Genomic DNA, 20379 nt, shown 5'->3' with positions numbered 1-20379 from the left:
TGCCCCTTTAAAAACAATCATATTTTCAGGAGTTAACTCCTAATTTATGTAAGCCGCTGATATCGATCTTTCATGAGGTTCTCATCGAAATAACAGTTAGTTAAATTTCATTAGATCTATTAAAAAGGTAATTTAAAGAGAAAAAAAGCGTTGTCCTTAATGCGTGGGATCCGAGCGGTTTTGCTGGATTATAATGCCATTTAACTGAGTTTAACTCTAGGCCAGTTTCATTGAGGCTAACGGTAAGATCATAGTAGTCACCGGTAAAACCATGCTCTTCATTACCATGGGCAAATGGCTTCTCAAATATATAAACTATTACATTTCTAATAAAAAATAAAATATTGTAGACACATGTAGAAAATAAGAAAACAGACAAAATACAGACCAATAATAGCAGCTCAATTAATAAATAACTTCGAATCGGCCCCGAAGTGCGTCTGGAAAATGCCTGGTGTGCCAGATTACCAGTCCAGCCCTGATTCACACACACTGATGCTTTGGGGACTTTTAGCTTTCAAAAGCATATTAGATGTTAGTCCTGATTCCATAATGTGTGTGTCAGGCCCCAGCGGTGATGATAATGCACACTGAAGAAGGATGAGGAAGATGACTTTAGTAAACAGCTCTTTAATGAACACTTCACCACTGGTGACCATAGACTTCGATCAGGACCGGTACAGAGACGGGTGTGCACTGACCACGGCCACGGGCTGGGTTAGCAGAGCCGAGTCCAGCCCTGACTACACTGCAAAAAATGCTCTTCTTACTCAGTATTTCTGTCTTGTTTCTAGTCTAAATATCTAAACATTCTTACATTAAGAAACATTTACTAGACAAATATAAATTATTGTCTTGTTTTGGGAAAAATAACTCAAAATGAAGAGAGTTTCTGCTTAAAATAAGATAAATAATCTGCCAATGGGGTGAGAAAAATAATCTTGTTTTCTGTTTGAATTAAGATTATTTTTCTCACCCCATTGGCAGATTATTTATCTTATTTTAAGCAAAAACTCTCTTCATTTTGAGTCACCCCCCCCCCCCCCCCAAAAAATAATAATTAATTGGCAATTACTTTAGCTTGTCTAGTAAAGACTTCTAGTTTTAGATATTTTGACTGAAAACAGGACAGATACTGAGTAAGAAAGCATTATTGTGCTGCAGTAGACACGGCTATAGGCTACGCCAGAGAACATGAGGCAGAGATTTGACTCACACGGGCTGAAAGTGAAACTAGCGCTCCAGTCCCATATTTGCAGGTGTTTAAAACATTTATAGGCCGTTTTTATCAGAGGAGAGCCAATAGACAAGCACATATGAACAAACCCTGAGCCATACTCACAGCGAACAGAATGTTGAACAAGATCAGGAAACATTTACACATCTGCGCGCACCCGTCCATCCCGAGCCGGTTTACTTCACTGCAGACACACATTATAGTACATTACCCCGATACAGCCCTTCGTGCTCGGGACATTTACATATAATATATGTGCTCTGGACACACAAGTTAATAAGCAACCCCAACAACGTATTTCTTAAAAAATACCTTTTATATATATATATATAATTTCTATGCTCATGATTTAGAGTGTCCATCGTTATATAAATAATAAACTTGCCTTGCCTCGTAATGAAGAAAAGAGCTGATATTATCGCGATCGACTGCGGAGCTTTGTTCAGTTGCTGTCCTCGGTGAAATGTTTCCTCACTCTCTCTTTCTCTCTCACACACACACACACACACACACACACACACACACACACACACACGCCTGTTTGCTCTGCGGTGACGGGGCACTGGCTGAGGGAAGAGTTTCTGTAGTGTGGAAACGAAACCTTATTCGTCCTGTACTAAATACAGTATATAGTTTCATTCCCCTTTTTGCGATGATTTCAGCTTTGGCTCAGACCAGGGCTGGACTAAATACAGTATATAGTGTATAGTTTCCTTTCCCAGTAGCAGTCCTGATTCTCTCGGCACTGAAGCGCTGATGTTGAGCAAGGATGCAGTACATTTACTGCTATTCAGTTCTGTCATCACCTACTCACCCTCGTGTCTAAACCTGTATGACTTTCTCTCGTCCGTGAAGAACAAAAGAAGATACTTTAAAGAATGTTGGCAACCAACCCACTTTGGTTAGGCAACCATTGAATATTGTATGTGTAGTGGGATATCCCTTTTAGGAAGGTGTTGGTGTGAGTGATTTGATGGCCCCTTTAAGCCGGTGTGTGGACTGCAGGGTTACGTTACAGGCTAACATCAATTGACTGATTGTTAGGCTGCATTAACTAGGTCAGCCGGAACCGGGAACACTTCCCATAACACCTGATGTACTCGTTACATCATAAAAAGAGTGACATCTACGCTAATGTTAGTCTCTCTGTTTATCCCGAGGTTTATCCCGGATCTGGGCCCTGTCCGGATCGGATGGTGGACCTGCCTGGACATGACCAGCTCATCCTGGAGTGTCTGCTGAGCCGTGTCAAATGGTGTCTCCTCTGAATTTGCCTCACTGGCACGACATGCTCAAAACCCGTCTTCGGCGCAATAATTCCGATCTTTCATGTATTCATACTCTTGTGTAATCGACGCCCCATCCTAAATAAACCCGTCTCTTGCGTGATACCATGAAATATTCTGCTCTAATATGATTTCTGAGCTGTGCGGTGTCCAGAATAATAATCCTCCGCTGTGTGTTAATAGGCCAGAGGAGAACTGAGTCTGGTTTCTCTAAGGTTTATTTTTCTCCATCATGCCCTGATGGAGTTTCGGTTCCTTTGGTCGCCTTTGGCTTGGCTTGCTCAGGTGGGGACACTAACATTATGATCAGAGTTATTCAACTAAATATACATATTAAATGGATTAATTAGGTCTTATTTTATTTTATAAACTATCCAAATCAAACTAGCCCAATCTAATTCTGCTGCAGTATTGTCCAGTTTTACACTGTTAAGCTGCTTTGACACAATCGGCGTTGGAAAAGCGCGATATAAATATAAAGTTGATTGATTGATTAAAAAAAACATATAACTAAGTTTTATAAGCTTGTTTGGTTTCTTAAAGTTGTTTTCTCAAAAGAGTTTAACTCAACTCAAGAACGCCAGCATGTGATTAACTCTTTCCCTGCCAGCATAACAAAACAAAGTTGCCAGCCACAGATGAGGAGATCGAGTCCATCAACACCTCTAATGCTTCAGTCCTGTAGACCGCTCTGGGTCCACATTTCATTCAGATTCATTTGATGTTTAATGATGATGATCACATTATTTTACATATGCATCTGATTACATATGATCGCTTGTTTTACTGTCTTCTTCACCTGTGTTTTGATCAGGAGATTCAGGACTCATTCAGGAGATGTGTAATAGCGCCCCCTAGTGTCTGACAGTAAAAGCACAGAATCCTGGAAAATTCTGTGTTTGGCCGGGAAGAGTTTTCTCACAAATAACAGAAAATTCTGTGTTTGGCGGGGAAGAGTTTTCTCACAAATAACAGAAAATTCTGTGTTTGGCGGGGAAGAGTTTTCTCACAAATAACGGAAAATTCTGTGTTTGGCGGGGAAGAGTTTTCTCACAAATAACAGAAAATTCTGTGTTTGGCCGGGAAGAGTTTTCTCACAAATAACGGAAAATTCTGTGTTTGGCCGGGAAGAGTTTTCTCACAAATAACGGAAAATTCTGTGTTTGGCGGGGAAGAGTTTTCTCACAAATAACAGAAAATTCTGTGTTTGGCGGGGAAGAGTTTTCTCACAAATAACAGAAAATTATGTGTTTGGCGGGGAAGAGTTTTCTCACAAATAACAGAAAATTCTGTGTTTGGCCGGGAAGAGTTTTCTCACAAATAAATTCTGTGTTTGGCCGGGAAGAGTTTTCTCACAAATAAATTCTGTGTTTGGCCGGGAAGAGTTTTCTCACAAATAAATTCTGTGTTTGGCCAGGAAGAGTTTTCTCACAAATAAATTCTGTGTTTGGCCGGGAAGAGTTTTCTCACAAATAACAGAAAATTCTGTGTTTGGCGGGGAAGAGTTTTCTCACAAATAACAGAAAATTCTGTGTTTGGCGGGGAAGAGTTTTCTCACAAATAACAGAAAATTCTGTGTTTGGCTGGGAAGTGTTTTCTCACAAATAACAGAAAATTCTGTGTTTGGCGGGGAAGAGTTTTCTCACAAATAACAGAAAATTCTGTGTTTGGCGGGGAAGAGTTTTCTCACAAATAACAGAAAATTCTGTGTTTGGCCGGGAAGAGTTTTCTCACAAATAACGGAAAATTCTGTGTTTGGCTGGGAAGTGTTTTCTCACAAATAACAGAAAATTCTGTGTTTGGCGGGGAAGAGTTTTCTCACAAATAACAGAAAATTCTGTGTTTGGCCGGGAAGAGTTTTCTCACAAATAACAGAAAATTCTGTGTTTGGCTGGGAAGAGTTTTCTCACAAATAACAGAAAATTCTGTGTTTGGCGGGGAAGAGTTTTCTCACAAATAACAGAAAATTCTGTGTTTGGCCGGGAAGAGTTTTCTCACAAATAACAGAAAATTCTGTGTTTGGCCGGGAAGAGTTTTCTCACAAATAACAGAAAATTCTGTGTTTGGCGGGGAAGAGTTTTCTCACAAATAAATTCTGTGTTTGGCCGGGAAGAGTTTTCTCACAAATAAATTCTGTGTTTGGCCAGGAAGAGTTTTCTCACAAATAAATTCTGTGTTTGGCCGGGAGACACGCCGGCTCTTACTTTACTACATATTAAAGAGCATTAAAACTGATACTTCTACTCCGATACATTTGTCCAGACCCTTTCGTGTAACTCCCGTTCATTCTAACAGACTGAACAATATGTGCCATTCTCACACACACACTCGCCATAACTCTTCAGTTACAGACTCATGTGCTTGCTATAACTCATCACCGCTCAGCTTACCTGCACTCTTACTGGTTTCCAGTTCCCCGCGGCGCTGTGCTGTTCATGAGGAGTGTGAATCTGGGGACTCCTGCTATATTCTCTCCTCATGCTGAACCATGGCTTCACACAGAAGGGAAACGGACGGAGACAGAAATGGGATCTGTGTGTGCTGAGACGGATCATTCTCACAGGTAAACTCATCTCGGCATGCTCTTTAAAGCGGTGTCTGCATGCGATTTGACTTGTTTAACTTTAGTTAGTGTGTAATGTCGCTGCTTGAGCATAAACAGTGTCTGCAAAGTTACAGCGCTGAAAGTTCAATGCAAATGATGTTGTCTTTTAAAGACGGCAGTTTATTGCCAGACAAAAGCGGCCGGATCGGACTACTCTTCCTAGGTTGGGGATATCATAGAGACAGAGCGACACGCGTCTGAAAGCCCACCGGGGGGAAAACAAACCAACGCTCTCCATTGACTTTCTCTCGCATGAGGCCGCCGCATTGTCATTTCTGACTTATAACAAAAAACAAACAAAAGTTCATACGTGGCAAGATGTACAAAAAACAAGCTAAGAAACCCAGAACCAAAAAAACTAAAGGTTTTATAAGCTGTTGACCCCCCCCCAAAAAAGAGCATTAAAGACATAAAGTTCATACATGCAATAGAGACAGAGCTCCACATGCTGTATTACTCTGAACTACGCCCACCGGAGGGGAAAGTCATCAGCGGATGGGAATATAATATACAACACTGACATTTGGATATTTGACTGAATGTTTACTGCACACTGTTGGACTTTTTCCCCCAAAGTCCTCCCCAAGTTCAATGATCGGCCAGGAGTCGAGTTATCAATCAAAAGCATACATTTATTAAAGTAACAGCGAGTAAAAAAGGTTTCTGAGCTCAGGATCCAGACCAGCAAAGACCCGCATCAGGAAAATCCTGATGACTTCACTATGGCTGCTCATGAATGAATTTCACAACTTTATCAGGCATATTTTATATTCTTGTTCTTCGTCCCCTTCTTCTTCTGTACCGTCTCCTCCAATCGGGGTGTCCCGCGTCATCAGTCTCCTGGCAGCATTTCTATGAACATAGGTTAACACACACACACACACACACACACACACACACACACACACACACACACACACACACACACACACACACACACACACACACACACACACACACACACACACACACAGAGAAAGTACAGCTGTGGTATTTTCCATCTTGGAGATCCCCTACCCCCTCTGTCTAACCCTTGACCTCGTACCACGGCGGACCTCCTAACTTTATCCTTAGTTTCGTTTCACACTCTTTATAGCGTCCTGCAAAGATCTCAGCACATTCCCTAATCTTCTGTACATTTGTAAGTTAAATCATCATAAGCAAATTCAAGAACAACTCAATTCATAATGAACATCACACTCAATCATTAATACTTCATGGTGAAAAACACAACTAATACTGTATACTCAATACTTTATACTGTGAATCATAATATGCCACATGACTAATACTTCATATCATAATATGCGACTACATGAAAATAATGAACATATCCTTGAAATAAAGGAAAATATCCTTCAACACGTAGACATACTGAGCGTCAGGATCCCAAAATTGACCAATTTTTCCCGCTAAAGCAGTCTTATTGCCTGTATCCACTTTTGTCTCCTTAAACGCTCGTTTTTTTGGGTCGACAGCTTATAAAACTTAGTTATATGTTTTTTTTAATCCGTCAATCATCTTTATTTCTATCGCTCTTCTCCAGCGCCGATTGTGTCAGAGCAGCTTCAGTGTTAAACAGGACAATACTGCAGCAGAATTAGATTTGGCTGTACAGTCGTTCTGGAGTAAACAGTGATGTTATCAGCTTATTTTAATTTATCAGAGAGAGACAATGTTGGCAGATCAGGATTATTGGTGTTTTGCTGTACACCTTGTCACATATCAGTGTTTAGACATTGTTCTGTTTTTTGTAATAAGTCTGAAATGACATGGAGGCGCCTCACGCAATACAAAGTCAATGGAGAGCGTTGGATTGTGTGCCTTAATTACGCTGTGTGTCTATAAACCCTTGCTCTTAACATAAACACTGTGCCTTCTGCCGTAAGGGTTAGGGGTGTGGCGTCTCCGGCAACCTGTGCTTGGCACTTCAGCCAATAAAAGCACAGGAAACTACATTTGGCCATCTAACCAATCTAAGACCATTGCGTTTTCCGGAGGGCTGGACTTCATAGAAGCAGGAAGCAAACGAGGCATTAGCCTCCCTTCGCCCTTTCTCACTCTATCTTCTTTTTGTGGTCATTGTTTATTGTCTGCAAAGTCTGCTGGCGACAGCAAATGTGGAGTTATCTATACAAGATCAGAACAGGTACAATCATTTCATTAGACAATTTATTAATTTCCGAGGACGTGGATATTTTGCTCAAGTTCTGCAAAATCAACAAACACAACGAGAGATTAGATTTGACAGCGTAAAATTGTCCCTAAATGCTTTGGACGTTCAGAGAACATTCAGTTTTCATAACTTAATGCAAATGTTAGCAAAATAGCCAATTTTCTTGTTATTAGAACACTATTAAAAGACCATTAGCAAAACATTACTGATCAAAAATACAGAAATAAACTTCCAAATGCCCAGTTCGGTGGATAAACCGCTATAATTTGATTAAAGTTTGTAATCAATCGTTTGCCGATGCAGGAGACGGTGCTTTAAGAGCCGGGGGTGAAAACATTCGCACAGGTGTGAAATCGTTATTGTGGTTCGTTTGAAAGCTCAGGTAGGATAGTACTAAATAACAGGAGGACGATCTCCGGAGACGCGGGGTATATTCGTCAGGCTCGGTGTCCGTAGTAGTCATCATACGGCTCTGTGAAGTTGGTGGTCGTAGGACGCGGGATGCTGTAGTCTCTTTCAGCACTGAGCTCCTGAAACAGAAAACACACCGCACATTGGACCATGTGACCGTGACATCATCAGTGCGGCAGGATTGTGATTGGATGATGAGAACTCACAGTCATGAAGATTCCAGACGCCGCCATGTCTTGACCTGCAACAGAAACACGTGACCTTGCATAAGCCAAAGATGCTCTGTTGGAAATGTTTCACAATGCATTCTGGGATAGTGTTATCCACGTTTGAAGACAATAAATACGTTTTAATGGCTAATGTTCCTGTAAAAATGTCTAAAATGTTTTCTTGAGAAGCATCACTGATTACGGTATGAGGCTGTGTGTGTGTTTTTAATGCGGTGAGAATCTACGGACTGAACAACAGCACCACCTGCTGCCTGAAACCTGTACAACAGCCATAAAGCCCAGAAATACAGTGTACCACATTTTAAATCAGCTGACATTGTCTCTAATTGTTTTGAATGTTCAGAGAACATTTAGTTTTCATAACTTAAAGCAAAGTTAGCACAATAACCTGTTTTCTTGTTAGCGTTGTCATGTTTAACATCATGATCCGTCCACTTGTGTCAAGTTTAAACATGTTAGGAACAAGCAAGGGAATTTCTATCAGACAGTTTTTACTGATTTTGATCTACACTCCCCTGAAGGATTATTAGGAACACCTGTTCAGTTTCTCATTAATGCAATTATTTGATCAGCCAATCACATGGCAGTTCTTCAGTGCATTTAGGAGTGTGGTCCTGGTCAAGACAATCTCCTGAACTCCAAACTGAATGTCAGAATGGGAAAGAAAGGTGATTTAAGCCGTTTTGAGCGTGGCATGGTTGTTGGTGCCAGACGGGCCGGTCTGAGTATTTCACAATCTGCTCAGTTACTGGGATTTACACACACAACCATTTCTAGGGTTTACAGAGAATGGTGTGAAAAGGGAAGAGCATCCATCATGCCTTGTTCCCACTGTGCAGGCTGGTGGGGGTGGTGTAATGGTGTGGGGGATGTTTTCTTGGCACACTTTAGGCCCCTTAGTGCCAATTGGGCATCGTTTAAATGCCACGGCCTACCTGAGCATTGTTTCTGACCATGTCCATCCCTTTATGACCACCATGTCCCCATCCTCTGATGGCTACTTCCAGCAGGATAATGCAACATGTCACAAAGCTCACATCATTTCAAACTGCTTTCTTGAACATGACAATGAGTTGACTGTACTAAAATGGCCACCACAATCCCCAGATCTCAGCCCAATAGAGCATCTTTGGGATGTGGTGGAACGGGAGCTTCGTGCCCTGGATGTGCATCCCACAAATCTCCATCAACTGCAAGATGCTCTCCTATCAATATGGGCCGACATTTCTAAAGAATGCTTTCAGCAGCTTGTTGATCAATGCCACGGAGAATTAAGGCAGTTCTGAAGGCGAAAGGGGGTCAAACACAGGATTAGTGTGTGCTCCTAATAATCCTTTAGGGGAGTGTGTGTCACTGAAATAAAGTTTAAAGTTTTCAGTTTTCTATGCTCTTAAAAATGTCTCTTGAGAATCATCACTGTTTATGGTATGAAGGCGTGTGTGTTTTTAATGCGGTGAGAATCTACTGATTGAACAACAGCACCACCTGCTGCCTGAAACGTGTACAACAGCCACAAAGCCTGGAAACATTTTTTATCAGCTGAAATTGTCCCTAAATGTTTTGAATGCTCAGAGAACATTCAGTTTTAATAACTTAATGCCAACTTTAGCAAAATAACCTATTCTCTTATCACTGGTGTCGCTGAAAAATAGTTTAAAGTTTTCAAAGTTTTCTATGCTCTGTGTCCTTACCTCTGCTCGTGCCCGCGTCCGTCTGGAAGCCGCTGTTGTCCGAGCCTGTCTTCGGGTCAGCTGGTTCTGTTCTGGGGCTCGTCCAGCCGGTGAAAGCCAGAGGTGGGTCTTTGGCCTGGGCTCGGCTCCGGCACATGAAGCAGGCCTGAGGGAAGCCGTGTCCCAGCAGCAGAACCCAGCCATTAGCGGTCAGAGCCAGGCTGAGCACAGGGTCGTCCCAGGCGGGGCTGCGGCCCAGGGCCCGGTTCCCGTAGGTGAGGAGTGGGACCCATATGATCCAGAGGCCGGCGCTCAGCACCAGAGTGAGCACCAGCAGCCCGGCCTGCAGCTTGTTCCGCCGATGAGCGGGTCCGCTGTGGCTGTAGCTGTAGGAGACGCATGCACGCCGCAGGAAGCTCAGAGCCAGAATCAGCGCCGCGACCAACAGAACCATCAGGTAGATCTGCAGCATGGCGAACTCTGGCTGTGAGATCCGGCACTCCCTCCTCTCCTGCACCAGAACCACCAGCAGCCACTCCGCCGCCACGACCCCCTGCACCAGAGCCAGCCCGGCGGACACACACACCTCTCTCCAGCCGCGGGCCAGCGCCGAGCCACGCAGAGCCAGCCCGCGGGCCAGCAGAGCGCCAAACGCCAGGCCGAACGCCAGGCCGAAGCCAAAGACCCGGGCCGGGCAGGTCTGCGGAGACAGTGAGATGATGAAGGCGTAGGGCAGCGCGAGGAGGCCGGCTGTGGCCAGCAGGAACAGCAGCAGCGCCGCCAGGGCACCGGACCCCCGGCCCGACCCGCAGCACGCCCACAGCAACAGAACCAGCATCAGAACCACACAGCTCACCAGCCCCAGCCCAGCCACTGCCTGGACCACCGCTCCCCACGTCTCACACAGAGGCCAGAACACCGGATCCAGACCAGAGCCACAGCCCTCAGGCCTCGAGCCGTTTGACCGCCGGACCCGCTCTAGAACATCCATCGCTGAGGGGTCTGCTGAGGCAGGGGATGAGGTGATGATGATGATGGTGATGGTAATGATGGTGATGGTAATGGTGATGATGATGATGATGGTGAGGGTAATGATGGTGATGATGATGATGTTATGAGGTGATGATGATGAGCTGAGGATGAGGATGATGAGGTGATGATGAGGATGAGGATGATGATGATGTAATGATGTGATGATGATGTGATGAGGCGAAGATGATGTGATGATGATGATGTTCTGATGATGATGATGATGTTCTGATGATGATGATGATGATGATGTAAAGAGATGATGATGATGATGATGTTCTGATGATGATGATGATGATGATGATGATGATGATGATGATGATGATGATGATTTTCTCTCTTATGCTCTCAGTGATCTACAGGAAAGTCAGAGTTTCTCAACTTTCAGTTGCTTTTGAAACTGATTTGATTCAAATCTTGTTGTTTTCTATCCATTCATCAATTCATCATTCATCCATCCATCCATTCACCCATCCAACCAGCCATCCATCATCCATCCATCCATTCACCCATCCATCAGTTTATCATCCATCCATCTATCCATTCACCCATCCATCAGTTCATCATCCATCTATTTATCCATCATTGACCCATCCATTCACCTATCCATCAATTCATCATCCATCCATCCATCCATTCGCCAACCTACAAACTCATCCATCGTCCATCCATCCATTCATCCATTCACCCATCCATCCATCCACCATCCACCATCCATCCATCCATCCATCCATCCATCCATCCATCTATATTAGTCCAGTTCTGTCAACACTGCACTGGCTCCCTATTAAACATCGCATACATTTAATATCTTGCTTATTACTCAAAGCACTAAATGGTTTAGCTCCCCGGTACTTAAGCGAGCTCTTAACACATTATACTCCATCACGTCGATTGCGGTCTCTAAACTCTGGCCAGTTGATCATACCTAGAATATCTAAATCAACTGCAGGCGGTCGATCCTTTTCCCATTTAGCTCCTAAACTCTGGAATAGTCTTCCTAGCATTGTTCGGGAAGCAGACACACTCTGTCAGTTTAAATCTAGACTAAAAACACATCTCTTTACTATGGCATACACACAGAACATTATTAACTTTCATTATTCAGATCAATTGACTGATTGTTAGGCTGCATTAACTAGGTCAGCCGGAACCGGGAACACTTCCCATAACACCTGATGTACTCGTTACATCATAAAAAGAGTGGCATCTACGCTAATGTTGTCTCTCTGTTTATCCCGAGGTTTATCCCGGATCTGGGCCCTGTCCGGATCGGATGGTGGACCTGCCTGGACATGACCAGCTCATCCTGGAGTGTCTGCTGAGCCGTGTCAAATGGTGTCTCCTCTGAATTTGCCTCACTGGCACGACATGCTCAAAACCCGTCTTCGGCGCAATAATTCCGATCTTTCATGTATTCATACTCTTGTGTAATCGACGCCCCATCCTAAATAAATCTGTCTCTTCCGGGATACCCTTAAATTGTGTATATTCTGCTCTAATATGACCTCTGACCTGTGCGGTGTCCAGAATAATAATCCTCCGCTGTGTGTTAATAGGCCAGAGGAGAACTGAGTCTGGTTTCTCTAAGGTTTATTTTTCTCCATCATGCCCTGATGGAGTTTCGGTTCCTTTGGTCGCCTTTGGCTTTTGGCTTGCTCAGTTGGGGACACTAACATTTAAACTAAATATCCAAATAAATTGAATTACTAAGTATAAACTATAATACTGATCTGCCAACATTGTCTTTATATGATCATTTAAATGAGTTGATGACATCCCCTTTTTCTCCGGAGTGGCTGTACAGCCAAATCTAATTTTGTTGTAATATTTTCCTGTTTCCTGCTTTGAAACAATCATCATTGTAAAAGCACTTGACTAGATAGATAGATAGATAGATAGATAGATAGATAGATAGATAGATAGATAGATAGATAGATAGATAGATAGATAGATAGATAGATAGATAGATAGATAGATAGATAGATAGATAGATAGATAGATAGATTATTGTAATGCTCTACTGGGTGGTTGCCCTGCTCGCTTAATAAACAAACTCCAGCTGGTCTAAACCGCAGCAGCTCGAGTTCTTACTAGAACCAGGAAGTATGATCATATTAGTCCAGTTCTGTCAACACTGCACTGGCTCCCTATTTAATAAATTACATTAAATGAGCTTAATCACTGCAAGAGTTTAACACGCATGTTTGATCACTCTGCTCTATCCCATTCAAGGGCCAGACATTCAGTTCCTGCATTGGTTTGTTTGATTGGTTGATTTGTCAGTTTCAGGGAAATATTTTATTTCCCTCAAGTATTGAGTATTGTGTGTCTGTTTCTATTCTTTCCATTGCATGATGTTGTTTTAAACCCCAAATCTTTTACTTAAAACATTATTTATTAATAATTATTCAGTTGATTGTAATATGCAATGTCATTGCAAAATGTAGCTAGTACATTAGATCATAACATATAGACCGGTAACCCTGGTGGGAAATGGCCGACTGCCAATGAGTTTTAAATACTAACATTGGAACAGAATGTTTTCCATTGTATTTAGTTTGTTCTCATTGTACGTCAGTCAGTTTCATTTGATCCTTTCTTGTATTCTCCTTATCTTTCACCTCATATTTATTTATGATCTTTTACCTTCACTCGTAACACGTCCTGCACCATTTATGGCGCAGACCGCCGCCTAGCAACCCCCTAGCAACCAGCCAGAGTTGTGTTGGTGAGTTTTACACTGGTTTCTGTGCTCAGGTTTGTGCAGCGCTGAAGCTGACGGGTGTGTGTTCTTCCTTTCCAGGACAAAAGCACAGTTGTGACGCTGCTATCAGTGATTTTATCTTCTGGCTTTAACAAAGGTCTTTCCTGCTTCACACACTGCCAATCTTCACTCTTTCACTTCACTCACATCGCTTCTGTCGTTTATAAAACAGCTTAAAATGACTTGTGTGTGTCCAATAAAATGAGCATCTAATGTAACATGAGGAAATTTGATCATCTGACTGAAGGAAACACTTGAGTAACAAGGCGTTTAACACACACACACACACACACACACACACACACACACACATGCTGCAGTATGATGTATCACTCACACTGTAAGAAAAAAAAAATCATGTCTCCAATTGAACATTTTCTAGTGACAGATCAAATCTACATTTTTCAGTTGGCCAAATTGAACTTCTGTGAATTAAATTGCATCAGTTAAATGTTGGCCTACTGAAACCTTTAGATGTGATCAGTCACTAGAAAATGTTCAATTGGAGACATGATTATTTTTTACAGTGCATAGTCATGGATATATTGTGGCCTGGTTTCATTAATTCATTGTCTGTCAGATTTATAGTATTAAAAGATAAAAGCGTCATACCTGCCGTCTGTCGCTCCGTCCATCACAGACTCTCTCTCTCTCTCACACACACACACACACACTCACTCTCTCAGGTTTGGGTGGATGGGAGGAGCGGAGATGACGTTATCAGGTCGTTTCACACACACACACACACACACACACACACACACACACACACACACGTTCATCACATCACTCTCAGTGTATTTTTCATGATGGTCTTTAATCATATTCAGCATCAGCAATGACTTCACAGCGATACTGAAAATAGAAACTTTAATTGGGTTTCTACTCCGGCAATCACATGACACATTTAGTCACATAAACGTGTTTATGGGGCGGAGTCTAGGAGAGGAAGTGATGTTGCTGATACAGGAAAAGTAGGGCGGAGTCATGGCTAGGGATGTTGATTGACAGCTGGGGTGTGAGGGGGGTGTCGTTGTCGTCTTATCACAACATATACAAAATATAAATATTATATAATAATAATAATAATCATAATAATAGCAATCATATCAATAATGACAAAATCCATCTGTTGAATCAGTCCTTTACCATCACACGTCATAACCACACGACAACATCAAATAAAAGGGGCGGGGCCGTGAGGCGAGAGGGGGTGGAGTCAAAGGCGGTGATGTGGAGGAGGCGGAGCTTAGATAATGCCGTATTTGGCCAGATCGCTGAGCTCCATGTCTCCGAACGCCTCCCATGGGCACACGACAGTGATATCTGTGATGGGACGAGAAGCAGGAGTTAGAAAGACAGAAAAAAACACATCTTTACTCTATATATATGTGCTGGGACTGACCTGTGCCGAGACCCTCCATGCCAGGGATATCATCGCCGAACCTGCAGACGAGAGGGAGAGATCAGTCTGTCTGTATGTGTGTGTGTGTGTGTGTGTGTGTGTGTGTGTGTGTGTGTGTGTGTGTGTGTGTGTGTGTGTGTGTGTGTGTGTGTGTGTGTGTGTGTGTGTTTGTACCCTTTCTGTCCGGGTTTGGGGGCCTTGCTCTTGAAGGTTCGTGTCTGCCTCTGCTTGAACTTAGGCGGCCCTTTCTTGGGCGTGGTTGGGCCGGTGTTGCTTGCGGGCGTGGCCAAAGCGCTTCCTGCAGGAGGAGCGGAGTTCATGTCTGAAACACAGAGCCACAGCCGTTAACACACTCATCCGGGACACACACACACACACACACACACTGCAGCGATTAACACACTCATCCCGGATTACGGCATCACTGCCTCCCTCGCCAGACTCCTCTCCTTCCGGCACCGCTCGCTCCTTCTCACGTAACAAATGAGTGAATGCTTACGAGTGTGACACCTTAGAGTCTGTCGGGATTGCTAAATAAAGCCAGATTATAATCTCACAGTAATCCACATCTAATTCTGTTTTTCATGTTGCCTCATTAAGACAGTTAATCTCATTAGCAAAACAGACTTAAGAGATTTCCTTGATCCGACGGCTCATACTGCGCCTGTCTGTCTGAAAACTAAAGAAACTATTCTGAATAATACAAAAATCCACAAAATGTCCGGCAAACTGTTAATCCTTAAAACATACTAGTATCTATTTTCATGCTACTAGTACTTATTCATTAGATACTAGTACTCATTCCTCTATAGATACTAGTACTCATTCCTCAATAGATACTAGTACTCATTCCTCAATAGATACTAGTACTCATTAATCAATAGATACTAGTACTCATTCATCAATAGATACTAGTACACATTCCTCAATAGATACTAGTACTCATTCCTCAATAGATACTAGTAATCCTTCCTCAATAGATACTAGTACTCATTCCTCAATAGATACTAGTACTCATTCATCAATAGATACTAGTACTCATTCCACAATAGATACTAGTACTCATTCCTCAATAGATACTAGTACTCATTCCTCAATAGATACTAGTAATCCTTCCTCAATAGATACTAGTACTCATTCCTCAATAGATACTAGTACTCATTCCTCAATAGATACTAATACTCATTCCTCATTAGATACTAGTACTCATTCCTCAATAGATACTAGTACTCATTCATCAATAGATACTAGTACTCATTCATCAATAGATACTAGTACTCATTCATCAATAGATACTAGTACTCATTAATCAATAGATACTAGTACCTCAATAGATACTAGTACTCATTCCTCAATAGATACTAGTACTCATTCATCAATAGATACTAGTACTCATTCATCAATAGATACTAGTACTCATTAATCAATAGATACTAGTACTCATTCCTCAATAGATACTAGTACTCATTCCTCAATAGATACTAGTACCTCAATAGATACTAGTACTCATTCCTCAATAGATACTAGTACTCATTCATAAATAGATACTAGTACTCATTCCTCATTAGATACTAGTACTCATTCCTCAATAGATACTAGTACTCATTCATCAATAGATACTAGTACTCATTCCTCAATAGATACTAGTACTCATTCATCAATAGATACTAGTACCTCAATAGATACTAGTACTCATTCATCAATAGATACTAGTACCTCAATAGATACTAGTACTCATTCCTCAATAGATACTAGTACTCATTCATAAATAGATACTAGTACTCATTCATCAATAGATACTAGTACTCATTCCTCAATAGATACTAGTACTCATTCATCAATAGATACTAGTACTCATTCCTCAATAGATACTAGTACTCATTCCTCAATAGATACTAGTACTCATTCCTCATTAGATACTAGTACTCATTCCTCAATAGATACTAGTACTCATTCCTCAATAGATACTAGTACTCATTCATAAATAGATACTAGTACTCATTCCTCAATAGATACAAGTACTCATTCCTCAATAGATACTAGTACTCATTCCTCATTAGATACTAGTACCCATTCCTCAATAGATACAAATACTCATTCATAAATAGATACTAGTACTCATTCCTCAATAGATACTAGTACTCATTCATCAATAGATACTAGTACTCATTCCTCAATAGATACTAGTACTCATTCCTCAATAGATACAAATACTCATTCCTCAATAGATACAAATACTCATTCCTCAATAGATACTAGTACTCATTCCTCAATAGATACTAGTACTCATTCCTCAATAGATACAAATACTCATTCATAAATAGATACTAGTACTCATTCCTCAATAGATACTAGTACTCATTCATCAATAGATACTAGTAATCATTCCTCAATAGATACTAGTACTCATTCCTCAATAGATACTAGTACTCATTCCTCATTAGATACTAGTACCCATTCCTCAATAGATACAAATACTCATTCATAAATAGATACTAGTACTCATTCCTCAATAGATACTAGTACTCATTCATCAATAGATACTAGTACTCATTCCTCAATAGATACTAGTAATCATTCATCAATAGATACTATTCATCAATAGATACTAGTACTCGTTCCTCAATAGATACTAGTACTCATTCATCAATAGATACTAGTACTCATTCATTATATATTAGTACTTATTAAATAATTCCTTTAAGGGTTTAAGGGTAAAGTTAGGGACAGGTGTGGTGGTGTGGGTCAGTTTAAGGGTAGAGTTAGGGACAGGTGTGGTGGTGTGGGTCAGTTTAAGGGTAAAGTTAGGGACAGGTGTGGTGGTGTGGGTCAGTTTAAGGGTAGAGTTAGGGACAGGTGTGGTGGTGTGGGTCAGTTTAAGGGTAGAGTTAGGGTCAGGTGTGGTGGTGTGGGTCAGTTTAAGGGTAGAGTTAGGGTCAGGTGTGGTGGTGTGGGTCAGTTTAAGGGTAGAGTTAGGGACAGGTGTGGTGGTGTGGGTCAGTTTAAGGGTAGAGTTAGGCACAGGTGTGGTGGTGTGGGTCAGTTTAAGGGTAGAGTTAGGTTCAGGTGTGCTGGTGTGGGTCAGTTTAAGGGTAGAGTTAGGGACAGGTGTGGTGGTGTGGGTCAGTTTAAGGGTAGAGTTAGGGACAGGTGTGGTGGTGTGGGTCAGTTTAAGGGTAGAGTTAGGGACAGGTGTGGTGGTGTGGGTCAGTTTAAGGGTAGAGTTAGGCACAGGTGTGCTGGTGTGGGTCAGTTTAAGGGTAGAGTTAGGGTCAGGTGTGGTGGTGTGGGTCAGTTTAAGGGTAGAGTTAGGGACAGGTGTGGTGGTGTGGGCCAGTTTAAGGGTAACGTTAGGGTCAGGTGTGGTGGTGTGGGTCAGTTTAAGGGTAACGATAGGGTCAGGTGTGGTGGTGTGGGTCAGTTTAAGGGTAGAGTTAGGTTCAGGTGTGGTGGTGTGGGTCAGTTTAAGGGTAGAGTTAGGGACAGGTGTGGTGGTGTGGGTCAGTTTAAGGGTAGAGTTAGGGACAGGTGTGGTGGTGTGGGTCAGTTTAAGGGTAAAGTTAGGAACAGGTGTGGTGGTGTGGGTCAGTTTAAGGGTAGAGTTAGGCACAGGTGTGGTGGTGTGGGTCAGTTTAAGGGTAGAGTTAGGGATAGGTGTGGTGGTGTGGGTCAGTTTAAAGGTAGAGTTAGGGACAGGTGTGGTGGTGTGGGTCAGTTTAAGGGTAGAGTTAGGGACAGGTGTGGTGGTGTGGGTCAGTTTAAAGGTAGAGTTAGGGACAGGTGTGGTGGTGTGGGTCAGTTTAAGGGTAGAGTTAGGCACAGGTGTGGTGGTGTGGGTCAGTTTAAGGGTAGAGTTAGGGACAGGTGTGGTGGTGTGGGTCAGTTTAAGGGTAACGTTAGGGACAGGTGTGGTGGTGTGGGTCAGTTTAAGGGTAGAGTTAGAGACAGGTGTGTTGGTGTGGGTCAGTTTAAGGGTAGAGTTAGGGTCAGGTGTGGTGGTGTGGGTCAGTTTAAGGGTAGAGTTAGGGACAGGTGTGGTGGTGTGGGTCAGTTTAAGGGTAGAGTTAGGGACAGGTGTGGTGGTGTGGGTCAGTTTAAGGGTAGAGTTAGGGTCAGGTGTGGTGGTGTGGGTCAGTTTAAGGGTAGAGTTAGGGACAGGTGTGGTGGTGTGGGTCAGTTTAAGGGTAGAGTTAGGGTCAGGTGTGGTGGTGTGGGTCAGTTTAAGGGTAGAGTTAGGGTCAGGTGTGGTGGTGTGGGTCAGTTTAAGGGTAGAGTTAGGGTCAAGTGTGGTGGTGTGGGTCAGTTTAAGGGTAGGGTTAGGGTCAGGTGTGGTGGTGTGGGTCAGTTTAAGGGTAGAGTTAGGGTCAGGTGTGGTGGTGTGGGTCAGTTTGAGGGTAACGTTAGGGTCAGGTGTGGTGGTGTGGGTCAGTTTAAGGGTAGAGTTAGGGTCAGGTGGGGTGGTGTGGGTCAGTTTAAGGGTAACGTTAGGGTCAGGTGTGGTGGTGTGGTTAGGAGATGTGATTACAAGCAGGTGTTTTTTTTTAAATGTAAGTACAATGTAAAAACATGCATGTACACAATAAGTACATTGTATCAAATTATTAATTTAATATATGTTGGTACAAAGTAGTTAAGGCCACCTGATATACAGTGGGTCCGATTCTAGTACTTGGACCGACTTGTAAAGTCCAGGAGATATTGTGAACCTTCTCCTCTCAGATAAGGATCTATTCATCACCATTTTATTTTTATTTTTTAAATTCTCTTTACACCTGTTTTAATTATCCTTGTTATTCTTACACATGGTATTCTTATTTCTCATGCATATTTTATCACTATTTTAATTGATACACTTGCCTTGCCTCAGTTATTCATTCGACACTAGTACTGTATTTATTCCAAATGTTACGGGTGATATTACTCTACAGTGGACGTCCTGACTAGTCAGAAGATCAGTAAAAAGCAGTGGTGACTAAGATAAGAAATGTTACTGCAAGCCAATTTAACGTTTAATCCTTAAAATGAACTAGTATCTATTTTCATGCTACTAATACTTATTATTAATATACTAGTGCCTTTTTAAATGATACTAATACTTATTTATTAGATGCTAGTACTTATTCAATAGATGCTAGTACTTATTTATAAGACACTAGTATATCTTTTTTTGTAAGTCGCTTCGGATAAAAGTGTCCGCTAAATACATTTTTAATTGTAACTGCCATATAAGGTAGATGTAATAGAGCGAAAGATTGAAACCAGGGAGTAAAGAGTGAAATGCTGCGTCTGTACCTGCGTCTGCTGTCCGTGAGCGGTGTGTGTGTGTGTGTTCGTCTCTCTCTCCCTCTGTGGAATAAGGCTGTGTGTTTCTCCGGCTCTCTTATAGTCTCACTGAAGGTCAGAGAGCAGCTCCGCCCCAGCCCTCCGGCTCCTGTTAGGGAAACACTAATTGACTTAATGCTCTTTAGACGTGTGTGTGTGTGTGTGTGTGTGTGTGTGTGTGTGTGCGTGTGCGCGGCCATGACACTTTAATCTTAGGGTTATGGTCTCGTTTCCTCAACAT

At 42.3% G+C, this 20379-nt stretch overlaps 2 protein-coding genes across 2 annotated transcripts; both read right to left on the bottom strand.

Moving 5' to 3' along the window:
- Positions 1-7504: 7504 nt before the first annotated feature.
- LOC137049682 (G-protein coupled receptor family C group 5 member B) lies at positions 7505-10657 on the bottom strand. Its single transcript, XM_067428292.1, has 3 exons — positions 9637-10657; positions 7922-7956; positions 7505-7834 (listed from the first exon to the last, which is right to left on the bottom strand). Exons 1-3 carry the CDS (start codon positions 10604-10606, stop codon positions 7742-7744), a joined length of 1098 nt encoding a protein of 365 aa, XP_067284393.1. The 5' UTR covers positions 10607-10657; the 3' UTR covers positions 7505-7741.
- Positions 10658-14543: 3886 nt separating this feature from the next.
- Positions 14544-20149, bottom strand: pde6hb (phosphodiesterase 6H, cGMP-specific, cone, gamma, paralog b). Its single transcript, XM_067428282.1, has 4 exons — positions 20109-20149; positions 14991-15138; positions 14817-14857; positions 14544-14737 (listed from the first exon to the last, which is right to left on the bottom strand). The coding sequence occupies exons 2-4, from the start codon at positions 15134-15136 to the stop codon at positions 14661-14663; spliced, it is 264 nt and encodes an 87-aa protein (XP_067284383.1). The 5' UTR covers positions 15137-15138; positions 20109-20149; the 3' UTR covers positions 14544-14660.
- Positions 20150-20379: the final 230 nt, after the last annotated feature.

The sequence above is a fragment of the Pseudorasbora parva genome, chromosome 2 (genome assembly GCF_024679245.1).
Source record: "Pseudorasbora parva isolate DD20220531a chromosome 2, ASM2467924v1, whole genome shotgun sequence".
Classification (NCBI taxonomy): Eukaryota; Metazoa; Chordata; class Actinopteri; order Cypriniformes; family Gobionidae; genus Pseudorasbora; species Pseudorasbora parva.
Note: the sequence above shows the minus strand (reverse complement) of the source record. Positions and strands in the feature narration are given on the sequence as shown.

What these genes read in the sequence shown, in the direction of transcription:
- LOC137049682 (XM_067428292.1), bottom strand. Translation starts at nt 10,606, where the DNA reads ATGGATGTTCTAGAGCGGGTCCGGCGGTCAAACGGCTCGAGGCCTGAG. An exon ending in GGACGCGGGCACGAGCAGAG is followed by an intron (nt 7,957 to 9,636) that starts GTAAGGACACAG and finishes TTTCTGTTGCAG; the next exon opens with GTCAAGACATGGCGGCGTCT. An exon ending in CGTCTGGAATCTTCATGACT is followed by an intron (nt 7,835 to 7,921) that starts GTGAGTTCTCAT and finishes TTTCTGTTTCAG; the next exon opens with GAGCTCAGTGCTGAAAGAGA.
- pde6hb (XM_067428282.1), bottom strand. Translation starts at nt 15,136, where the DNA reads ATGAACTCCGCTCCTCCTGCAGGAAGCGCTTTGGCCACGCCCGCAAGC. An exon ending in CCCAAACCCGGACAGAAAGG is followed by an intron (nt 14,858 to 14,990) that starts GTACAAACACAC and finishes TCTCGTCTGCAG; the next exon opens with GTTCGGCGATGATATCCCTG. An exon ending in CATGGAGGGTCTCGGCACAG is followed by an intron (nt 14,738 to 14,816) that starts GTCAGTCCCAGC and finishes GTCCCATCACAG; the next exon opens with ATATCACTGTCGTGTGCCCA.